Here is a 24,314-nt window from a genome sequence, read left to right as displayed (position 1 = left end):
TAACATTTGATATAGTTTAGCGGGGGAAAAAATTATTAGAGATTTTTGTGTCATCAGTCACATGGTTGAACAAAAAAAAAAAAAAGCAACTTAACCTCAACTTAAATTCAACTCAACATTTAGGCAGGCTAGGCCTACTTTTTTTTTCTTTTTACAAATTTGCCTTACCTCCATCGCTTGACCCAGTTCCAAATCAAATGTGACGACACAGGCACAATGAATCCAATTTGAAAATTTATCCCATGGTAAAACCGCAAGTGACTTAAGATCGTCATCATGAATGGGAACATCAGTGCCTGACTGCACAGAATTTTGATATTCCATGTCGATGAGTAAAATGAAACTCGTGATTTGAAATGTTTAGTTTGCTGCCGAGTGACAATTCAATAATAAATGTCAAAATAATATAAATCAATGGCTTTTAGTCAGTCCCAGGATCCAGACCTATTTTAATCAGTTCTAGATCTATCTATGATCTTTGTTCGATGCCACCGACACTCTATTCTCTATACCTGATTACCTTCTTGGATAGACGAGATTTATTTGAAGATTTGTTGAAGTTGAAGGGAGCCTTATTATTATTTGAATTTGATGAAGAATGAAAGTTGAATTGGTGTAAACTTGAGATTGAGAGTGAGAGTGAGCTCAACAAAAGTCAAGGGAAGGCCTTAATTTCACAAATATATCATTTCATAGTTCTTGACAGTTCAAGATGTAATATCCATCTTAGTGAGTCTAATAAGTCAACAAAGTTTGATGGCCAGCTGAGATACTGAGATGGCCGATAACGCGGCCACCTTTCTTACTCAACTCTTACGTTCGTCTCTCATCAAATCTTTATTCTCCCTGACACCACACTCCATTCCCGTTTAGAAATGGAGAATATGTGATTGCTTTATTGTAATCACCATTCTTTAAAATGAATAGGTTTAATGACATTGAAAAGGAAAAACAACTTGACTCAGGAGGGTGGTCGAGTAAAGGGACAAGGCCAAGATTAGGTAGATAGTGTAGCATAGAAAAATAAATATTGATGACCCGGAAACGAAAAAAAAAGTACAGTATAATCATTTACCCGGAGTTCGTTAGATTTAGAACCGAATTTATCTGGCGCGGTCTATTATTTGGTTACAAAATTGAATGCAATCAAATTTTAATATTGATCACTGCAATAAACTCTTTTTTAAAAACCCAAATATCTACAATTTACTTTTTCAAAAGGTATTACAGAATACCAATGGCAATCACATAATATTACAAACTTTTACTTGTGTTAATATGGACCATGGACTTGCAAGCGCGTCTCTAGAATAAAACATTCATTATTTAAATATACATATACATGTGTGTGTGTGTGTGTGTTTTTTGTTGTTTTTTTGTTGTTGTTGTTGTTGTTTTTTTTTTTTGTTTGTTTGTTTGTTTGTTTGTATGTTTTTGTTTTGCTTTCCTATTTTTATTTCAATTCTTTGTTACAGTATCCATCATGAATCATATAACCAATCTCCATAAACACCAATATATATATAATATATAAACAAACACATGATCTGTTCTGCAATAAGGAGATCAGAACATATTTTTTGTTAACAATCGTAGGAAAGCATTTTTTGTTGTTGTTGTTGTTGCAGACATATTGTATACGAAAATGAAATATCATGTGGTGTCTTTTTTTTAAAGTGTAATGAATGTCTATGTTTATCTTCAAAGGTAGGGTCTATAAATGTTTTGAATCCGATGTGTTTGTTCCTGTAAAACTATCTATTCCTTGAGTGCTTTTTTTATTTATCCATTGACTTTTTCAGTAAAGTATCTTTACGCTATTGTATAGCAAATACAGATTATTAAACTTCTAATCGAATTGTCCTCTGTTGTATATGGATAAAAAAATTCAGAAGAAAAATTACAAATAACTGAAGCATACACGCGGTGTTTGAGAAGCTTTGGGTTCTCCGGTTATTCGTAAAATAAAACATATCGATGTAATGAAATGTAAGCTTGTATTTATTGAGCGAAGACAGGTAATCTGGACGTGGCGGGTTTCCCCTATACCAACAAAACACGATGAATGAAAGAAACACTAAAGACGAATGAGAAATGTGAGAATGGCGATAAATTATAAATAGACATGTCATCGTTCAATACATTGAAGCTTACATGTCTTTACCTATCGTTATTTTTTTTTCCTTCGAGCTTCAAGCAGCAACATTGTCATTATCCCGGCTAGTCGTAGGGATGTAAAGTTATTAGGATCTAGTCCTTTAAAAAAATAAACAGGGGTGTTATCTGAAGTGAGACTAAAAAGTTGTAGCGTCATGGTTGGAGCCCAATTTATTTATTTCATTAAAGTATAGTGTAGTGTTTAGTGTGTCCAGCGAATTAGACTTTCAGTGCCTTTACTGATCTAGGCTAAAGATAATTTTTTGCAGTCATCTCGGTTTGATGAGGGGCTCAACTAAGCTGAATCTATTGTTGAAACAGAGGCAATCAAATAGGCGTCAACAGTCGTGACGTCACTTCCCTCGTAATGACGCAGAGTAACTTAGTAAATGGTTCTAAACTATCGGAACAATGGCGGACGCCCTTATGAAATACTTCTCCCACGAGCATAAAAGTGTATCCAGAGGAGAAAAGCATTATAAATCTGATCATGTTTTGACTTTTATACATTCTTATCACATGACATGTGAAAAAGTTCTAGCCAGCATGAAGAATAAAAAGTACCGGTTTTCTTTGTTTAGAACCAAGCTGCTCGTTGGTGGGTGGACGTGACATCAGACTATTGAATCCAATTGCCTCTTGAAGGTGTTGAGGTCTGGAGCTTCAACGACTGAGATTGAAAGGTTGTTCCATCGATCAATTACACGCTGCCTAGAGAAATGCTGCCTGAGTGGTGTGTTGCATTTGGCTCTGTTCGAATTATATAGTCATTTACTAAATAAACTGGACAGTTTGTTTCCGCTTATAGTTCAATACTGGTTGGAACTAAAACAATGCCATATAAAAATTGAAATCATCACACACGATGCGCTTACGTATTTTGTATGTCCACCATTACAATTGATCAATGCCACAAATCTTTGCCTCCTTGATGATGTCAGCTGATTGACTGGTTCTGCATGTATGTCCGTGCAAATTGTATTTAGTCTAATAAAATAGTATATAAATTTTTGTAAAGCTTTCTTGATTGTTGTTTGTTTGTTTTTTTTACAAACTTTATTTTTCATAAAATCCCACGTATGTTCAATGGGAATCATGTCAGGTGACACAGTTGGCCACGGGTTCATCACCCTTTGATTTGAATCGTTTAGGAAAGCAGATATCGGTCGAGCTCTATGTGCTGAGACGATATCTAATTGGAATATCACTACTTGATTATTTTAATTCCGAATAAACGGGACGACGGGTGGTTCAGGAATATTGCTGATGTATAGGTCTGACACGAGTCCTTGGTTGCACCTATTACTTCAGTTTTTCTACCACTGGTTATCACTCCCCACCCCACTACAGGATCCATAGTCTCGATTTGTTACTTCAATGATGGTTTTGTCATTGAAACTTTCACCTCGACGCCAATAGCCCGAAGTACGTTTGTCTTCAGTATCAACTTCAAACAGCGATTCGTCTGTAAACAAAATACCGTCTCACATATTTTGATCCCAGTAATAGAGTTCACGTGCCCATCTCAGTCGAGCAACTTTGTGCAAAAGGTCAGCTTTGGTCGATTTATGGGTTTGTGACAGTTCAAACGACGCTTACTGTGCTGCAACTGCTGCGTAGTAACCCTTGTGCGAAATCTGAAATTTATTTGGTGCGCATTTACATGCAACTTTTGTTTCAACCCGTTTGGCGGTCTGCATCTGCCCTCGCTTGTGTCAATAAAGGCATGCGATACATCAACAGAAGGAAAAGTTTGTCTACTTCGTGTAACCTCGCACTAATATGTTTTCTCTTATGTGAGATAATAGCAAATTCAACCTGTCTAGTTCCATTTTTAAATTACTATATTTGTGGCCTCTGGCAGTGCTATCAGCAAACACAAACAATCCTCTTCTGGACATCGTACAGGTCGTGCGTAAATTTATGTTTCTATCATATCACCTCGGATACGTCTATATTATGTCATACTGGGAACTCCAATCATCTTCAGTCGTTCTGCATAGCCTTTATCTTTTACGCCTGGTTTTATATTAGTTGGTCTGCGGAGCACACCTTCAAACGGCTTCTTGTCCTTTTCATATTTGGGTGACCATACTGAATTGCTGAATTCTAGGTGAGGCCAAACTAGAGCATTAAAAAGCATTCTTATGGACTCGAAATTGAGAAATGTAAAGGACCTTCTAATAAGGATTCTATTGGCCTTATTTACTGAGAGCTGTCGTGTCGTTGCCGTGGTGATTACTCATTTCATAATTACGCTGAGAGTTTTTCTTTACAAGATGTAGTATGATGCATTTTCCAGCATCGAACCTTAGTTGCCATTCATCTGTCCAATCAACTAACTTGTTAATATCTTTCTGCAGGGTGTTCTTGTTGCTTAATTTGTTCACTTTGATGTATACCCTGGTGTCGTCAGCGTGCATTGAACACTTGGATGAGCTAGATAGGACACTATTTAAATAATTAATGAGAACGACAAAGAGGACTGGTCCAAGAACGCTACCTTGTGCTTCCCCGCTGACCGCTTCTACCTAGTCGGATACTGTGCCGTATACGCTAACTCTGTTTTATGCCAATAAGAAAGTGTCTAACCCAGCTTAGACTATTCCCATGAATGCCATATGTTTCCAGCTCCTTTAATAGTCTTTAATGTGGGGCAGAGTCGAATTCCTTAGCAAGGTCTAGGTAGATTACATCGATTGGTGATCCTTTGTCTAACATTTCTGTCCAGTCGTTTAGTGTCATTAAGAGACTGGTAGAGCATGAATGACCAGTGGCAAAACTATGTTGGTAACTGATAACAACTTGTTGACTGTTAAATGTTCTATGATGCTGTCTTTGAAAATACTTTGCAAACAATAGAACAGAATGTTACTTTTCCCGAATTGGTCTTATCTCCTTTCTTGAATAGCGGTATCACTTGAGCCTCTTTCCAATCAAATGAATGGAAGTATATCATAATCATGTGATTTTTAAAAATACAATATAGCTACTGGTTCAGAGAGTTCGTCTGATAATGAGTGCAGTAAGCGTGGGTGAAACATGTTAGGACCGGGTGATTTGTTCTGGTTGAGATTGTCTAGTTTACTTTTCACATTGTCTTTAGTAAATTCAAATCTGCCAATGCACTCCTAAAGGATTTGTTTTCACAAGTAGGCACATTACTGAGATCTTCAATAGGAAAAATACCGTTGAAGAATCTGTTAAACACATTCGCTTTTTCAATATTATGTATTCATTTATTATTTATTTATTGAAGTGTAATATAATCTTTAATGAATATATTATTGAATGTAATTAAATACTGCTTTCCTCACCAACCATTTCCGTCATGAGAGATCTTTGCAGAACAAAATGACAGGGACATAAAGGGGATTCTTTACCATAAAACCATAACTTGATACCATTTCACATCAAGCAAGTGTCCCGTTTATTATCAAGTTTGATGCTGTTGAAAATTTGACTGAATTCGACCATGAGTTGGTGTATAATTTCATGGTAATATCATGGTTAAACCATTTTTGTTGTGTTGCAGACACCACAATCTAAATATGTACGTCATTTTATGTTGTGTATCACTGTATCATCTTCCATCCAACCAATGCATAATGCTTGGAACCACTTGTTCGTCCGCCCATCGCCTTTTGTCCTCACTGGGTTTAGCCAAATTCCCCTGGACTTCACATTTAGCTTTGTTGAAATCACCATTAAATGACATGACATATTCTTTTTTTTTTAATTATTGATGCACAAGACATAATGTAAGGTTCCCATACGTCATCATCAGAAATAATTAATAATACCCCATCTGCTCGCTGGTATTCGGAGGCTTCAGCCTTCGTACTGTGAGACGAACGCTATTGCGAGAGCTATATGTCGGGGTGGTATGCTTTCAAGCTTTGTGTTTGTTCACACCTTTTATAGAGGAGAGACATGAATGCTTTTCTATCGAACGTAATCTCCGCAGAGATAATGACTCAATATTATTCTTTATGAAAAGTGTACTTGTACACGTTTTTGACAGCTCCATGTCCAGATTACAATCCTGACCCCTCCGACAGTAAAGTATTCTTTTGTCGTTGAACTTCATAGACTCACTGAGATATAAATACGAGCTTATAGCCAAAATAATTGAGCTTTTATATAGGGCAATATCCATTATATGCGCTGAAAGCGATTTACAGGGAGTCTCTAGCAAACATCAACGCTTAACACGTAGGATGAGACATGACGACTGCTAGCTGATATAGTATTGTATTTTTTCTGACAGATGGTGCTGTCAACGGTCAGGTACTCATTTTGCACCTGGGTACAGTAAGATCAGGGACTTGAACCCTGGACCTTCAGGTCCGAAGGTGAATGTCATATCACTTGACCAAATAGCCGCTTGCATGTCTACCCTCAGTATTTTATCAATGATTGATATCATGACATATAAATGTCGTGCAGCCATCAACTTATTTACTGTTACGTTGAAATCTAATTCAACTATTAAAGGGCTCTTGGAGTTGCTAAAGTGGTACAAAACAGATGATCTGGCATCACAAAAAGTGCTCTTACGGACGGAAAAGAAAATTGGCTACCTGTGTTGAGATGAATAATCTCAAACCCATCATAAATTGTATCGTTTGGAATAACTTGTCTTTGATTTCAAAACATTATGTAATAGAAAATAAGATCACAAAAAATACCGTATATTTATGCACAATTTTATTAAATTAGGTGCAGTAACTAATAAAGTTATTTCCTACCAATTGTATCGTTTTGAGAGTAAAGCATAACATTCAAGATGGAAGTCTTCATCCGTTCTGAAGGAAGATAAAATGTAGGGTCAGTGTGAATCAAAAATAATAATAGTAAAATGGTAAGTGGTTTCCTTGCTAAGAAATATACAATCCCAATATTTTCCAGAACCGTGTCTTAAATGTTGTGCTAATTAATTTAGGAGTATTTATATATTATTTAATCTGCACTGAGAGTAGTTCCTTCACAATTTATATATCGGATTTGGAATATTTGGATTATAATTGATGAGATGAGTGAAGTGAGGAGAGGAGAGAGTGAATCAGAATTCGGTTGACAAATCAAAATCAATGAATGACAATGAATTGTTTGTACTGTTCCTAAATCCTTTTCGTGCCATAACAGAGTCAACTTCACATATTGGTCTAAGTTAGTCTATCTAGATCTTAGAAATTAGAAAAGAAAGGGTTTGATGATGGTATTGTATGTGAATGAGAATGTGTATAAGTATAACGCTGTGATTATCCCCAGACACCTGTCTGGGGATAATAAAAATTTGTTATCCCCAGACAGGTGTCTGGGGATAACGAATTTTCATTATCCCCAGACGCATATTTGAAACTCCGCTCTTTTAAACAATTATCCACATTCCAGAATATGGAATGTTTCCAGATGCACATAGAAATAAGGAAAGTTAATAAAATATCTATAAAAACATAAAATTAACCAACATTAAAATCAGTTGTTACTACATATACACAATATGCGTCGACTTCGAAGTGGGTGTCATGGCCGAATGGTTTAGTCGTCTGCCCTGGAAGTTTGACCATAATCGACGTTGTGGGTTCGAATCCTGGTAACGTCACTTTTTTTAAATTTTTAAAAATTTAAATTCCGTCTTCTTTTTACAGAACGTTGAAAGGGATAAATGTCCCATCCATCCTCCCCCCACCTCTTTTTTTATTATTAAACTCTCTCTCTCTCTCTCTCTCTCTCTCTCTCTCTCTCTCTCTCTCTCTCTTGTTTTTTTTCTAGTTTCTAGCAAATATATTCGTCCCCACTCCGATCTCAGATAGTGTCTAAAAAGAATAAATAATTATAAAGCAAACAAACAGAAATATTCAGAGAGCGACCAAATGGTCAGATAGAGGAGAAAAAAAAAAACAAACAATAATTGTGTTAAAAATAAAAACAATAATTGTTTTAAAAATAAAAACAATTCAAGAAATTCATGCTCAGAAACGGAACATTTACATAAAGGTTTAGCAAACAAAAAACTCTAAGGTTTAGGTCAAAATAAAAAAAAAAAAAAGAAAAAGAGAGATTTCCCTCGGAGCAGGGAATAGTGTTAACAATAATAATATAATAATAATGATAATAATAATAATAATAATAATAATAATAATAATAATAATAATAATAATAATAATAATAATAATTATAATAATAATAATAATAATAATAATAATAATAATAATAATAATAATAATATAATAATAATAATAATAATAATAATAATAGTAATAGTATGATAATAAGAGTATTAATACTAAAAATAATACTAATATTGATAATAATATAACAATGATTATGATGGTAATAGTAATAATAATAACAAATATTACTATTATTATTATTATTATTATATTATTATTAATTATTATATTATTATTATTATTATTATTATTATTATTATTATATTATCAGAAACAAAAAAAAAAAAAACAAAATAAATCTAGAGAAATAAATAAGAAATAAAATTATGAAAATAAAAAATTCTGATTAAGAATGAAAAAAAGTGAAAACAATAAAAATCAATTGGGAAGAAAGAAAGAAAAGTAAAAAAAAAAAAAAAAATGAGTGGGGAGGGGGGGGGGGGGGGGGGCGGTCGCGACTGGGTCGAATCTGTGCAGCTAAAAGGAGTAAAATGAAAGGTGGCCTTACCCACTGAGCTGCCTATCCACACCGCTATCGCAATATTTTAAATTCATATATGAGCTAAACATATTTCCAGCATTTTTGCTTCCTTGTTTTGGTAGTTATTTTCATCTCTGATTCGAATAAAAATATGTTGTTGGATCTAGTTCAAGTTCTGTGGACGTGTGATACTAAATTGTATTGTCTTGTGCGAAGCAGACAGGAAAATAACAGGTGTGGGTTTTGGGCTTTGGGGCGAACAACACCATGGCCTAGGAATTCGTCCGCGACATAAAAATTATTCCCGGTCGTCCTCAAAATTGTGGCCAGAATGAGCAAATTATAGAAACAAGAGATGATCAATAAAGTTAACAGGTAGGTTGGTAATGAAAATTTAAATGGTTGGTGGACTATGAACAGATTTGATGATTAACAACTTTCTTCCTGGTTGAAAATAAAAAGTCGAATTGCCAGTTTGACGTTTTCAGATCAAAGTAACAAAAGAAATTTCATTGATCCATTTGCTTTAAAATATTTTTTTTAAAAAGAGCTGGATTTGACATTTGATCACTATTTATTTTCATCTTGTGTTAAATATCACTTGATATATTAACTGTTTTGGGACACAACCACAAGTATTTTTTCCAGAATATTTGGTATTTTTCACGCCTAGTTTGGCATTTTGCATAAAATCTTTCTGCCCACTTGCTACATGCGTCTGGGGATAGTATCCTCAGACAGGTGTCTGGGGATAACAAAAATTGGTTATCCCCAGACACCTGTCTGGGGATAACGAATTTTTATTATCCCCAGACAGGCGTCTGGGAATAATGACAGCCTAAGTATAAATGGATGATGATTAGTAGACTGTAATAGTAATAGACGTCTTATCTAGTATGAGTGTGGTGCATTTAGTTGTTTTAGAATCGAGTTTGGAACTGGACCATTCATTCTGACTTTATAATTTATACCGATATCACTTCTCTCTCTCTCTCTCTCTCTCTCAGAACAACTCTCTCTCTCTCTCTCTCTCTTTCTTTTCTCTCTCTTTTCTCTCTCTCTCTCTCTCTCTCTCTCTCTCTCTCTCTCTCTCTATTCTCTCTCTCTCTCTCTCTCTCTCTCTCTCTCTCTCTCTCTCTATCTCAGGACCTGCTACTTTTACTACAAATTTAATCACTATAACTATATGTCATAATATAAAGATTCTTTGATTTTGGGGCTTTTCCTCCAGATTCACTGATTCAGATTTGTTCAACCAAAAATTTCACAGCTGAAAATGAAATTAGTGACAATGTTATTTTGCACAAAAATGAATAGGGATCAAACTTTTTTACAGTTCACTTATATCGCAAAGCATTTTAAAGCAATAATTCATATTCATATTCATGGTGGAATCAATGGAAATAATTGTTTTCATGAGTTGCTTAAAATTTTTTTTTTTTTAAATTTGAATTCATTTTTTATAATATATAATCAGATTCTATTATTGCTTCCCGCTGTGATTATTCTCAGACATGTCTGAGAATAAGAAAATTGATTATGTAGCTGGACTTTCATTGATTATCAAATATCACTATTACTGAACTGCTGTTGGAGAAAACAATGAGATACAAATACAATGTCAGATTAGTATTATTAATAGTAAAATCAGTTCCTATTTGTAAACACCATTATCACGACCACTACTTAGACTTCTAATGCTATTACAATATAAACTCACCAAAATGACCAAAATGTAGTCTTCATATTTACTATTAAAGAGAAAAAAAAATCTATGCAAGTTACCTTTCCGTTATATGGGAAAAGTCAGTGGAGCAGGCACTTATGTTGATAAAATTACAATACAAGAGATGTAGTGAATAGAAAGATACCAGAAGACAATAGAGAATAAAAATTTTGCAGCGATGGGGGCTCAAACCCACAACAGTAACAGTAGGGTCGTGGTTTCGAGCCCCCTTCGCCGCAAATTTATTATTCTCTTTTGTCCTCTGGCACTTTTCTACTCACTTCATCTCTTGTTATTATCCACATAAGCGTCTGTCCCACTCACTTTTCTGAATTAATGTTCACCCCAATATTGGAGCTTACTCAATGTCTCAATTGTCTCTATGTTATATGTTTGTGTTTGATAATATAGCTATTAAGCTTTACTGCTGGCTAACACACTTTGCAGAATTTGTGAGTTGAACTCATGACCTCAAGAAGTCAGGAGACGGACTCAAGATAGACATTACGGTTGGTTTGGTTGATGGTGTTGATTGTAGAGCGAACCTTTCTCGCCCAGGCGGAGTTGTCATAACAGTAGGGTTGTTGGTTTTGAGCCCCCATCGCCGCAAAGTTTTTATTCTCTATTGCCCTCTGGCACTTTTCTATTCACTTCATCTCTTGTTATTATCTTTCCATTATTTGTCTCATCATGTGATTAGCCCGTTTATTAATCTATGATGAATTTTTTTTTTTTTCCATTTCAAAAATATTGTATCTATTGTTATTATTTGCCGAGATGGACCTATATCCATGTGTTTTGATTCATTTATCTCTTCAGAATGTTAACCTTTCTTTCATTATTCCTGTCGATGTTAATCAGGGTCACCACCAAGTGACCTACTTGTTGTTGTGACATGATTGTCTCCTGCTCCAACAGATTCCTCACAGTTTAAGCTTTAAAATGATATATATATATATAATATAAAAATATAACACCTATGTGGATAAATCATGAAAATTGACGAAAATAAGTCTTTTGAAGATGATTACAGATTAATATAATGAAGTAAGCATATTGAAAAGACACCCAGCTTTTTTTTTATAACAGTAATTGGCATTTGATGATGAAAAACATGGAAGCTTTGCTAGTCATTAGGCAGTTATTTTAAACTGTGTAAGGTTTTTACAAGAGTGAGTTTTAAGACAACATTACCAAATTTTCATTCTTTAAGATGTAGTATCAAGCATGGTATTGTTATGCCATGTTTGTACTACTCCCTACAGGGAATAGAAGATGGATGGATATTAATGGAACAGAAAGTAGATAAAAGACATCATCAGAATTTTTGCTTTAAATTTATAATAATTCACAAACAAGTCATCTTAATTCTTGTGCAACGGTAGATGTTTTCATGTGCCTTCCAGTTTTGTCATAGGACAGGGCATACAACTCTGGGTGTTTTTTCTTCAGCTTGTTTTCATATTTAGCAGATACTCATATTTTCTCATATTTCAGTTCACTTCATTTTTCACTCATTAATTTCAGGTGGACGGGGAGGAAACGCTTTGCACTACTATGTCGGCATTGGCTATTCTGTCATGCCGACCAAATTCGCATCCATTCCAGGAAAGACACATCTCCCTGCATGAGACTGTTAAGATTGGGAGATCAGTGGCTAGGGCTCGACCCTCTGCTAACAATGGAATATTTGACTGCAAGGTTTTATCTCGTCACCATGCCATGTTGTGGTATGAGGCTGGAAAGGTAAGCAGGATGTTTTTTTTCCTTTTTTTTTTTTCTTTTTCTTAATTTTTTTTTTTTTTACCAGTCATGAAAAAAAGAGAAAATTATCACATTTACATTTATGCTCTTCATATTGTTATTATTATTTTAGACCTGTAAATTCTCAGTCAATTAACTGAAATCAGTCAATTCGTCAAATTCAAATATTTAAAAAAAGGAAAGAAATAAATGAAGAAAGAAAGAATTCATGAATCGTAGTCGAATGACCATAAAGTAATTAGGAATGTTCCACTTCCACAGCGCTACGCATAGCTCATGGGCCGTTTGTATTAACGATAGATATATTGCCAAGGCTAAGCGACACTTTTTAGAATTGCCGTGTCTGAACACATCCCAGTGTATTTGGAGACAAAACATCACGGCGAAGTGCTTGTCAATATAGATATAAAGAAAGAAGACATAGTAAAACATATTATGAAGCTTAACCCGGGCAAATCAGCAGGACCTGACAGACTCCACCCTCGAGTGATAAAGGAAATTGTGAATGAAATTGCCACACCGCTTCAAACCATATTTTCATCGTCGTTACGTAAGGGGAACTTGCCACAACAATGGAAACTTGGACAGGTTTCTCCGATATTTTAAAATGGTGATAGAAACATTCCTAACAATTATCGACCTGTGAGTCGGACGGCAGTTCTGTGCAAAGTGATGGAAGCAATAATTAAAGAACACATGATGGAGCATATGGTCACAAACAATCTGTTCTGTGACGAGCAACATGGCTTCGTGCCTCAGAGATCATGCATGACACAACTAATTACCTGCATTCAAGAACAGACAGATGCCTTGGATAGGGTGGAACCGATGGATGTGGTCTACCTCGACTTTAAAAAGGCATTTGACACTGTACCCCATGAAAAGCTCATTCAAAAACTACATAGCTATGGCATCAGAGGAAAGATCAACGAATGGATATCTAGCTTTCTGCACAACAGAAAACAGAGAATCAGTGGTCGGATGTCACCAGCAGCATTCCACAGGGAAGTGTTCTGGGTCCAGTATTACTCGTGGTATTCATCAACGATCTACCTGATGTTGTATATAATGTGGTCAGAATATTTGCTGACGATACAAACTTGTTCGGACCTGTAGGAATGGAAAGTGACCGACATACTATACAAGAGGATATCGACAAATTATCAGACTGATCAGATAAGTTTAATGCAAGCAAATGCAGCGTAATGCATCTTGGATACAAAAATCCAAAACACACATACAGATTGAGGGACGATAACGGAGTGTACCAGCAGCCAGGGGAAACAGAAGTAGAAAAGGATCTAGGAGTGCACGTAGACAACAGACTATCCTTCCACCATCATGTCAACTGTGCAGTAAATAAAGCAAACAGAACTCTCGGAATTATTAAAAGAACATTCACGAGAAGAGATAATGAGATTATTAGGCGGCTCTACACTGCTCTGGTACGACCAACACTTGAATATGGTAATGCACCGAGGATATCACAGCATGTCAGTGACATTGATAAAATTGAAAGGGTACAAAGGAGAGCGATGAAGCTTTGTTCAGCATTGGAAGCATCTACCATATGAAGATAAGACTAAGGCATCTCAACCTACCATCACTGTACTACAGGAGACAAAGAGGAGACATGATACAAGTATATAAGATAATAAACGAGAAAGTTAGAGTAGATAGAGAGCATATACTATCAGAGAGCACATTTAATAGAACGAGAGGACATAGCGATAAATTTTTAAAAAGACAGGCTAGATTAAATGTCAGAAAATGCTCCTTTGGATTTGAGAGTGACAAATAACTGGAACAGCCTTCCAGAAGATATTATTAAAGCGAGGACAGTGAATAAGTTAAAAGACAAGTTAGACAAGCATTGGCATTACAAGCGTTACCGCCTCCGCCCCAACCATGCAGGTGTGCGAAGATATATCAGATATAGTGCAGAGCGGGTATTACAGGCAGAGCCTTCAACCCGAAGAAGAGGTATCCAGGTATATGACTTTTTTGGAAAAAAAAAAAAAAAAAAAATCATCTCTTTCTGTAGTGGTTAAGTAACATTGATGGTGTTTCCAATTGCATGATTGAAAGGATATTTACAACATATAAAATATTTCTTGACATATAAGTCTTATACTAGGAAATGGATGTATGTGTATGTGATAGTATTAATTTGTGTCATAATATTGCCAAAATATGGTTTAATGTGTCATTTGTGTCAAGATTTTGGGTTGAATTACCATTTGCGATTTTTATGAAGACTAAAAATTCCCATTTAAAGCATGTCAGGGCTGCATTCATTATTATCCTTTAATATGTTTGAATACAATCATTTCAAATGACTGATCACTACCTCGACTTCACTTGAATGAGAATCCCATGCCCAAACACTCATCAAACCAGACTGACATTTTCTCCTCTTTACATTTAAAAAGATTCTTTACTATTCATCACAAAATCACAATAATGATAAAATATTTGTTTAGAAATTCAGGTTTCTTCTCTTACAAAGTTTGAATAAAATAATACAGAGAGTATTTTGGAATTGTCGAAGTCGGGCAAGCTTTTTCTCCACGAAAATTCAGACTTTCTTAAAGTAGAATTTGGGAAACCTCGTTATTGTTGTCTTATCCAATTGCTAGATGTCAGCATGTGAATTTGTTTTGTTTGTGATTTCACGTATGAAATAAGAATTTGACTTTCTAAGTGGCATGGAATAAATAGAGATTCATATTTCTTTTAATTCAGCTTAGACCGTCTAATACTGATTCGCAATTGCCGAAAGTGGGAGTTTTTTTATTTTTAAATTCATTTTTTATTCTGCAATATTTTATAGTCTCTGTGAATAAAGTTCTGAATAATTTGTTTATGGATTCATTTTATATGACTATGAACTGCTGAAGCAAAATTACAAGATGTTGATTTGTCCATTTTCTTGGTTAATGTCTTCTATTTATTTATTTATTTATTTATTTATTTATTTATTTATTTATTTATTTATTTATTTATTTATTTATTTATTTATTTATTATTATTATATTTTTTTTCATTTTGATCAGATATTGATTGATTAAGACTATTCTCATATGTTATTATGAATGCGATTCTATCAAATGCTCACCAGCTAGGACTGTTGAGTTTAAGCTTTTAGGCATTAGCTAAACATCACAATATGGTCAAATTAGATTCTGTTTGCAAGTTGTCAAGAACTAATCACTTATCATGCTATCAAAACAAAAACAAAAAGAACAACAAATTTAATTATCGAATAAGCCAGTTTCGCTGGCTACATAAATGTTGATACTGTCTTATTATTTGAACGGCTGTGGATATTTTTAAAGGTAAATTAACATTGTTTTTGATTTTGAATCATTAAGTACCCGTTCTCACCTCTTCCGCTCTATTCCTCCCTCCCTTCCCCCTATATATATATATATATATTATATATTATATATATATATATATATAATATATATATATATATAATATATATATATATATATATATATATATATATAATCCTCTCTCTCTCTCTCCTTCCCTCTCTCTCTCTCTCTCTCTCTCTCTCTCTCTCTCTCTCTCTGCATTTTCCAGTCTAATTTAAAAACAAGCAATACGTGGGAAAACAATTAAATTGACATTGAATTTCACATTATTATTATTATTATTATTATTATTATTATTATTATTATTATTATTATTATTATTATTATTGTTGTTGATGTTGTTATTCTTATTTACCTCCTTTCACTGTTCCCTCCTCCTCCTCTTCCCCCTCCCATTCCTCATTCTCCTTTTCCTTCATTTTTAACCAGTCCGTCTTTTATCTTCCAAGTGCCACACTTTATTACTAATTGCCATTCATTTGCTCCTTGAGATTAATAGCCCAATTACAATGGTATGCAAATTTCTATGGCATGTCATTTTGCATGTTCAACTTAAAAAAGGCATAAAACGATGTTGCATTAAAATGGATAGGGCTGCCTTAGTTATAATGTAGGATATTTATTTTCGTTTTGTTTGTTTTAATTATTACAAAGCACAGTTATAAGCTTTTGATTAGCCCTTGAATTCCATTGAAAGATATTATATTAAGTACTTTAACTTGCAACGAAGAACATACAAAATATATATTTTCGGACATCGGGATACGCAAGATAACGACTGGAATTTTGTCTTGTGCATATGATATATGATTCAGCTGTGCTTTTGTTTCTTGTCCATTTGTTATCAAACGCCATGTCATACATGCCGAATCTTACGAATTTTTCGTAATTTTACGAATTTTAGACAATTTCATGGCCAATTACAAAATTTTTTGGAAAATTACGAATTTTAAATTCTGAGTAATACTTAAATGATAATTTAAAAAAAATAATGAGAAGAAGAAGAAGAAGAAGAAGAAGAACTACTACTACTACTACTACTACTACTACTACTACTACTACTACTACTACTACTACTACTACTACTACTATAATAATGATAATAATAATAATAATAATAATAATAATAATAATAATAATAATAATAATAATAATAATAATAATAATAATAATAATAATAATAATAATAATAATAATAATAATAATAATAATAATATTGTGGTTGTTCATACACAATTTCAGAAATTACGAATTTCCTTGTCAAATTACTAAAAATTGACATAGAAATTTCTAAAGTTGAAGTTTTCAATTTGGCAAGTCTGCCATGGTCCATCCAACTGTAGATAACACATTAACAAACCGCTTGTCTGTAGGAGCGGGTTTGTTTACATTGTTTTCTTACTCGTAATCCTTTCAACGAAAAGTAGTCAGTGCAGTGGTGTCATTAGTCAAAGTACAATTACGCGAATGTTGTTGTCGTTGTTGTTTCAGAAACGTGAGTAGAGGAGGTACTTATGTTGATAATAACAGGAAATGAAGTCAGTAGAAGAGTGCCAGAAGACAATAGAGAATGTCGTTGTTGTTGTTGTTTTGGGGTCAATTCCCTCTAGATACCGGTCCCAACGGAATTGAGGCCATTTCTGAAAACAATTTCCGCCTTTTGCCTGGAAACCACAATATTTGGGTTACCTAGAATAAGACCCCAATAAGTCAATGACTTTTAGACAAGTGGATAAGTATTTTTTTTTTTTTTTAATGTTTAACTTTTCTCGGGCGCGTGTAAATTTAAAATAAATTTTTAAAAACAACAAAAAGCTATCCCATATTTTAAAAAATAATAAAAAACTGGCGATGCATTGGCGTTGAAATGTCAGAAGCAGGTGCTGTAAATCTCAAGTCTTAGGTTCAAAACCAAAACTGTAGCAAATAACCCTTTTATACTCGTAAGAAACAATCAACCGTTCTCTAACCTAACAACAAAAACATAACGAAAATAAAAACAATGTCAAAACAAACAAACAAAAAAAAAAAGAAAGAAAGAAAAAGCCCCACCCGAAATATACCCCCCCCCCCAAAAAAAAAAATAAAAAAAAAAACCCCAAAAAAAACAAAAAAACAAAAACATTACAAACAAAACAATAATTAAAAAAACAAAACAAGACAAAAAAAAAACACAAAAAAAAAAAAACAAAAAAACAAACGAAAAACCCCAGAACATTTTGGCTAGAAAAGATTATATACAGTGTATATCAATGATCATTGATCCAGTTAAATAATCTCCACTTGTTCAAATATCGGTCGATTAAAATGACCCACAACTCTCAAATCTGAGGCTCAGGTTTAAGAGTTTGACAATCGAGGGTGATATGAAATTAAAATCTTGTGGCTAAAATGATTTTTAAAAAAGTAAAAAACTTTTTTTTTTTTTTTTTTAGCAATGTAAGGCAGACTAAATACGTATTTCGACTCGCAGGGCGATCTGTCAATGGCTAAATAAAACAGCTTACAGAACGGAATGTTTGGTATATTATGTAATAATATGGATTTAAAATTAGCATTCCGATCGTTGTACTCCGAAGATAAGGAGTAATTGGTGAGAAATCCTTTGGGAGGTTTTGTCACCTGTCTGCATTCATGACTGCCGTGCCTATTCTTCCACTGACAATGGTCAATGCACGTAAAAGTAAAAAGAAACGGAACAAAGACCCTGGAATCAGGGTAATTGGGTGATCTCCGTGGCCAAGAGGTACTGTGTGCGCGGCTCTGTAGTCTTGTGGTAAGACACCCACCTTCGGACCTGTATGTCCCTGGTTCGAGCCCATCTGTGGACGGCAAAAGTCGAATCCTTTGAAAGGCTCACATTCTCTCATCGTAATTAGATGTAAGAAGAGTATGTATCTGGCCGTTAACAGTGTTGACTCTGTCGCAAAATCAACTACAAAACAAACAACAACACAATTGTAAAGCCGTCTTTCAAGCGTCATGTCTCGTCCTACATAGTAAACGTTGTGGTTTGCTTGAGATTCCCTGTAAGGGCTTTAAGCATATTTAGCGGATATTGCCCAATATAAAAGTTCAGGTTTGTTATTTATTTGATTCGTCTTGGAAAAAAAATCAGGTGACGCTGATCATTAGCTATACTTACAAAGCTCTGGCTCTGATTGTGTGTCCTTTAGTAAGGAGCATTACACGCAATATTATACCCTTATAGACTCAGGTGCGAAAACATTACCTCGGTGCAGGAATATTGTACGAGTGCTGATTCAGCGATGGACTCCTAACAGGCGATACATTGGGCTGCTAGATGAACAAAAGAAATAAATTTAAAACGCGTATTGAGCATGGTGAAACCATGGGATAATGCCATATTATAAGATGTTTATATTTAGAATATAGTTATAAATAATATATTATAAAAAATCCCCCCCCCCTTCCCTTCAGCCAACAAAAAGTGGGATAAAAATTATTTCATTGATAAATGCAATGGACGAGTGATTACATAAGAACAAGCGCTGCGATAGATTCATTACTGTAGCATTGAGGGATTTTTATTTCATCCCCCCCCCCCCTTTTTTTTTTTTTGTTGTTGTTGAAAATTGTTATTATGAGGGCAACGCTTTCAAGATTATGTTATATCTTTTGAGTTTGTTCGAGGCGTGTCGCTGGAGTCGGTATTCAGTATTTCATGATTGATTCCGATGCAATGTCTCTCCTTCCCTTTTGTTATCTGATTGAGGCTGATGGATGCGGGTTATTGCTGCTGATCCGACAATGTATTAGAAGAGCTAATTACAATTCCAACAAGCTATTATTGCTCTGTAACTAATTATTAAATGATTTGAATCTGCTTTCTTGCTTGTATTTACGAGATCGGAAGATAGGACATGAAGTGCGTGGGTAATCTAGGTAGCATTCTATCTATGCATTCTTGTCCACACGCGGTGTGGCGTGCACTAATTAGACAAACAACACACTCACGCACGCAAATGTGCATATTAATGTGAGGCTGTGCCGATAGGTCGTTTGCGTAACATTCGCCGAAAAAAAAACAAAACAAAACTCTCCAATACTAAGTCATTTTGAAGAACTAATAACAAGACTGGCTTCCATCAGTGTCTTTGGAATGGATAAGGAAAAATAACAAAAAAAAAAAAAAAAAAAAAAAACAACTGACGATCTATACGTAGCATATTACATAGAATAGCAGAAATATCTTCTAAAATATTTTTTAAAATACATTTTTTGTTTTGTTTTAAGTGTGGATCAACTTTGTCTCACTTTTTCGACACATTAAAAAGCTATTTTTGAGACGAGATAATCAGTTTTTGGTTTATTTTTCATTATATAATCTCCCCCTCCCCTCCCTCCCCCCCCCCCCCACCCAAAAAAAAAAACCAAGAAAAAAACCCCCCCATTAAATCCCCCCCCCCCCCCCCCCAACAAAAAAAAAAAAAAAAAATTGAAGGAAACAAATTTTGTTTTTAGTTCTTTGGTGTTTTTTTTTTCAAAATGACTTAGTATTGGAGTATTTTTGTTGCGAATGTTACAATAACGACATTTTGACACAGCCTCATGTACAAAGAGGAACAGAAAAAGAGGAGAGAGAAAATATTGAAAGGAGGGAGAAGATATGGGAGGTCACAAGAAAGAGGGAGTGAGACTGAAATATGGAGGGAGGCAGAGGGTGAGGAGAGAGAGAAAGAGAGAGAGGGAGAGAGAGAGAGAGAGAGAGAGAGAGAGAGAGAGAGAGAGAGAGAGAGAGAGAGAGAGAGAGAGAGAGGGGGGGGGGGGGGGGGGGGGATAGTTTTGGGCAGGCGGCATAATCCAAATGGATTTCTTATGCGTGATTGTATTTGCCCTCCTTGTCCCTTGTCGATTCTGTGATTGAGGAATTGGTCGACGAAGGGCGTATCGGTCGTTCGATGGCTCTTTTATTCCTTCTTTTTATCTCGTTAATCAGATACGAAAGATACTATACAAGCCAGCTGACTGACTGGCTGACAAAGTCGAGAATATCGGGGTAACGTGATCGGGAATGATTTGTAAATAATTTCTCACGCGTCTTTCTAATTACCCGATGTTCTACATCAAACGATAAGGGCTGTTATCGATGTGTGTGCCTGTTTTTGTTTTATTAAAAAGATTTTTTCCCCTGTTTTGTCAGGGTTTAAAAAAAAAAAAGTAATTTTTAGAAGAAACTCGCACAGCCAACTGATCATATCAAATTTTTCGATCTGTACTTACCTCAAACCTTGGACTACATACAGTTGTCTGAGTTTGTCTCTGACTTCACAAACTTAATCTTAGGCCGTATCTCTTGCTCGTTTCTTGCGTCCCCTCGGAGTCTTCGGTCATTATATTGAACTATCTATACTGTTGAGCCATTGTTGCCGTTTGTATGGTCATGTTGTCCTTAAGCTTATCCCGTCATACTTAAAACTTCTCCACTAATACCTACGTATGAAGGGAAAAGACCTATTTCATTTTCCCGGTCAGCAAGTTTCCATCATAAAATATCATGCTATATTTCTGGGTTGTCTATAATATATTTAAAGAGTTTACAATGAAGTTTCGATCTTACAAGTCAACCCAAGTATCACACGGCCTGTTATTGTGTATAACGTGTTTCACCAATCCTTCCCATTTTTCCGGTTTCGATTTCACGAGTCTCCACTTTGTCCACTTATTTCCATTATTTGACATGACCGTTCCAACCGAGTGATGTTTATTTTGTCTTCCTTGTTTTATTGATAGGTAATGACCGGATCAAGATACGGATGATTGAATTCCAGTTCTTTATCAGACATATGTATAACAGCTTCGATTTTATCTATCCATTTACTCCCTCTCCCCTTCTCTTCTACATTCTCTCCTCCTCCTCCTCCTCCTCGTTTTACAACATACGTCACTGCAATTTGTCAGGTATTCATTCACACCCGACATGAGTCTAAGGAGGGGAACGTTAGTAAAGGAAAGTGCTTTACCCAAGGACTCCACGGAAGGGTGATAGTTACCCATTAATGTCACCCTTCCTGTCATTAACCATTCTAGACATCGTCTTACCGTGTTACAAGATTAAACATGTTACCGCTCGGCCATCGGCGGCTCACGATAGTCTTCTACTTCCTTGAATCACTACTCTTTGAGGTTTCATGTAATATTAATAGAACACGCTTCAATAAATACTCGCCAGATCTGCCTGCCGAGACAATTATATTTAGCTGAAATAGCACACAAACGCTTGTGTCTCATCACCTTGGTAAGCAGGGGATATGGTGAGATCTGAGTATCTCTCTGGCTGTAGTCGAACAACACGCACAATTGGGCGACGTCAGTAGCATTCTGTCTATAGGCCGCGTACACGATAGCCCTTACACGACAATACTGAAAATAATAATTTCTCCCATTATTGTTGTTTATGTCAGCAGGTCCAATCGTTTTCACCAACGATGTGGTGCAGGCTTCATTGAAACCACAGTGGTATCGCTGTTGGATATCGTGAGGGAAGGTGGAAGATGTTAATGACTGCAGATTACAGTAAATAGGACACACTGACGAGAGTTTTATTTTATTGCCGGAGTCTAGTCACTTCCCAAGCTCAAAGTCCACTTGATTTTGTTGCAAGACGTAATACATGACAAACTCGGCATCCACAACAAAATTATAAACTCTTCTCGGAGTGACATGCGTATGTGCGGTTTTGTGGTTTTATGGCATGCGCTTGTAAAATGTTGAGACCTACTTCCTTTCTACCATAATTTGTTTTATTTTCTCCACAGTTCTACCTCCAAGACACCAAAAGCAGTAATGGCACATTCATCAACAACCAACGTTTGTGTAAAGGCGGGGAGGAGAGTCCGGCCAGAGAGATCTACTCAGGAGACCTTATCCAGTTTGGGGTAGAAGTCATGGAGAACAATAGGAGGGGAGAGAAAAGTAAGTGAGATTCAATCCCTCGAGTGTCCAAAGATCGCTCTCTTCCTACTTCATTTCTTCTACTTCTCTCCCCCCCCCCCCCTTCTCTCTCTCTCTCTCTCTCTCTCTCTCTCTCTCTCTCTCTCACACACACACACACACATACACACACACACACTCTCTTTCTATCTATCTATCTACCTATCTATCTATCTATCTATCTATATATCTATCTATCTATCTATCTATCTATCTATCTATCTATCTATCTATCTATCTATCTATCTATCTATCTATCTATCTATCTATCTATCTAACTGGTTATCTATCTATCTGTTTGTGTGTGTGTGTGTGGAGGGGGGGGGGGGGGGGTGTTTGGACTGGTGAGCATCTTTCTCATCTTTGTTCCCCTTATCTTCATCCCTTTTCCAGTATAATTTGAGAGAATAGCGCTAGCGACATGTGAAGCTCTTAGGTTCTATCACCGCTAAGGCGTAGTGCGCTGTACGTCTGTGTGGTCTTGTGGTATAACACGCTTTTAGATTGGAAGGTCTGGGTGGGGATCCTGACCTCCCATAGTGGGCAGGGAGGTACATACTGTGTCTTCTATCCCCTTATATCTGTTTTCCAACATGCTTTCTGTCCTTGTCTTGGAATGAGGTTACTTGGTTTTGTCCTGGCCCTGGTTGGAGTCCTGGCTGGGAGGGAAACAGTCAAATGCATAGTTATTGTTTTGGGAGATGATATTTTTTTCCTTGTAAATCATCTCTCTGTTATGTATTATTATATTTGTCATTTTTAATGTGTAGTGTAAGCATTTGAGCGTGTCCCTCTTTGTTGGATTTTGTGCTTGTGTCCAGATGAGACTTATAGGTGATCTCAAAATAAGTACATTGATGGTATGCTTGCTCTTGGAATCTATATCTGACCCCTATTTGTTCCCAGTTCCCCTTTGTCTTACTTTTTCTTGGCTGCTTTAATTGTAATTCCAGAACTTTTTACTATCCCATTTTCTTCCTTTTTACTGGCGCTGATATAACCTAAATGTGTTGCAAGCGCCGTAAAACCCTTAAAAAAAAAAAAAAGATTAGAAGGTTATGGGTTCGAACCTCACTTGGCGCTTAGTTGAGTCATTGGAAAAGGCTCTTTACTCACAGTCTCACACCTTACTCTGGTGTAAAATAAGTACCTAGCCGTTAACAATGTCTCTTTTGGTGGAAAAAAAAATGTAATAACGCCTTAACGGCTTCATGTCTCGTTCTTCATGTTTCGTGTTGCAGTTGGTGTGGGACCCTTCCTTTGTAAAGCGTTTTAAGCACGTTTGCTAGAGTTGAGTGTCCAGATTACTCATTGGCAGTTAGATTGATAAGTGCTGCGTCTAAGAAAAATAAAACCATGAAGAGTTTTGTTTTTAACCGAAGAACAAAAGTAGATCTCATCAAAAAATCTTTCCGAACGCCCTGCATGAGACTATCCAAAGTCTCTCATGGACCCAGACCCCCAAAGAAAGGAAGACTTTTACACGCCAAATGTTCTTCTTGATGCGTTATTATATGGTCACTCAACTGGAAGCAAATTATTATTGTTTTTTTTTTTTTTTGGTACAATACAATTCGTCTGTTAGGTGTCTTTTTTTGTTGTTGTTTTTTTTTTTTTTGTTGTTTTTTTTAAAAAATTATTTATTATTATTTTATTTTTATTTTTTTTTT

The 24,314-nt window shown here is 35.4% G+C and overlaps 2 protein-coding genes across 22 annotated transcripts in view; one reads left to right on the top strand and one right to left on the bottom strand.

Annotated features, from left to right (window-relative positions):
• The window catches only part of LOC144974817 (protein DENND6A-like), a 35,416-nt gene extending 34,351 nt beyond the window's left edge, over positions 1-1,065 (bottom strand). For 4 of the 6 annotated variants that reach the window (XM_078918133.1, XM_078918137.1, XM_078918135.1 and 1 more), the window contains exon 1: positions 169-1,017. In XM_078918133.1, coding sequence (XP_078774259.1) covers positions 169-324 — 156 coding nt within the window. In that variant the 5' untranslated portion in view covers positions 325-1,017. Of the gene's footprint in view, positions 1-168 lie in introns of all 6 variants that reach the window. The other 2 variants (XM_078918134.1, XM_078918136.1) reach the window with 2 other exon arrangements.
• A 5,632-nt stretch (positions 1,066-6,697) lies between these two features.
• Positions 6,698-24,314, top strand: part of LOC144974815 (uncharacterized) — a 109,335-nt gene continuing 91,718 nt past the window's right edge. For 10 of the 16 annotated variants that reach the window (XM_078918125.1, XM_078918114.1, XM_078918129.1 and 7 more), the window contains exons 1-3: positions 6,898-7,021; positions 12,071-12,289; positions 22,470-22,626. In XM_078918125.1, coding sequence (XP_078774251.1) covers positions 7,019-7,021; positions 12,071-12,289; positions 22,470-22,626 — 379 coding nt within the window. In that variant the 5' untranslated portion in view covers positions 6,898-7,018. Of the gene's footprint in view, positions 7,022-12,070; positions 12,290-22,469; positions 22,627-24,314 lie in introns of all 16 variants that reach the window. The other 6 variants (XM_078918120.1, XM_078918113.1, XM_078918119.1 and 3 more) reach the window with 4 other exon arrangements.

Source organism: Berghia stephanieae, chromosome 6 (genome assembly GCF_034508935.2).
Source record: "Berghia stephanieae isolate SIO BIC M18660-M18661 chromosome 6, UCSD_Bste_1.3, whole genome shotgun sequence".
Taxonomy (NCBI): Eukaryota; Metazoa; Mollusca; class Gastropoda; order Nudibranchia; family Aeolidiidae; genus Berghia; species Berghia stephanieae.
This window is presented reverse-complemented; position numbering and strand designations above follow the sequence as displayed.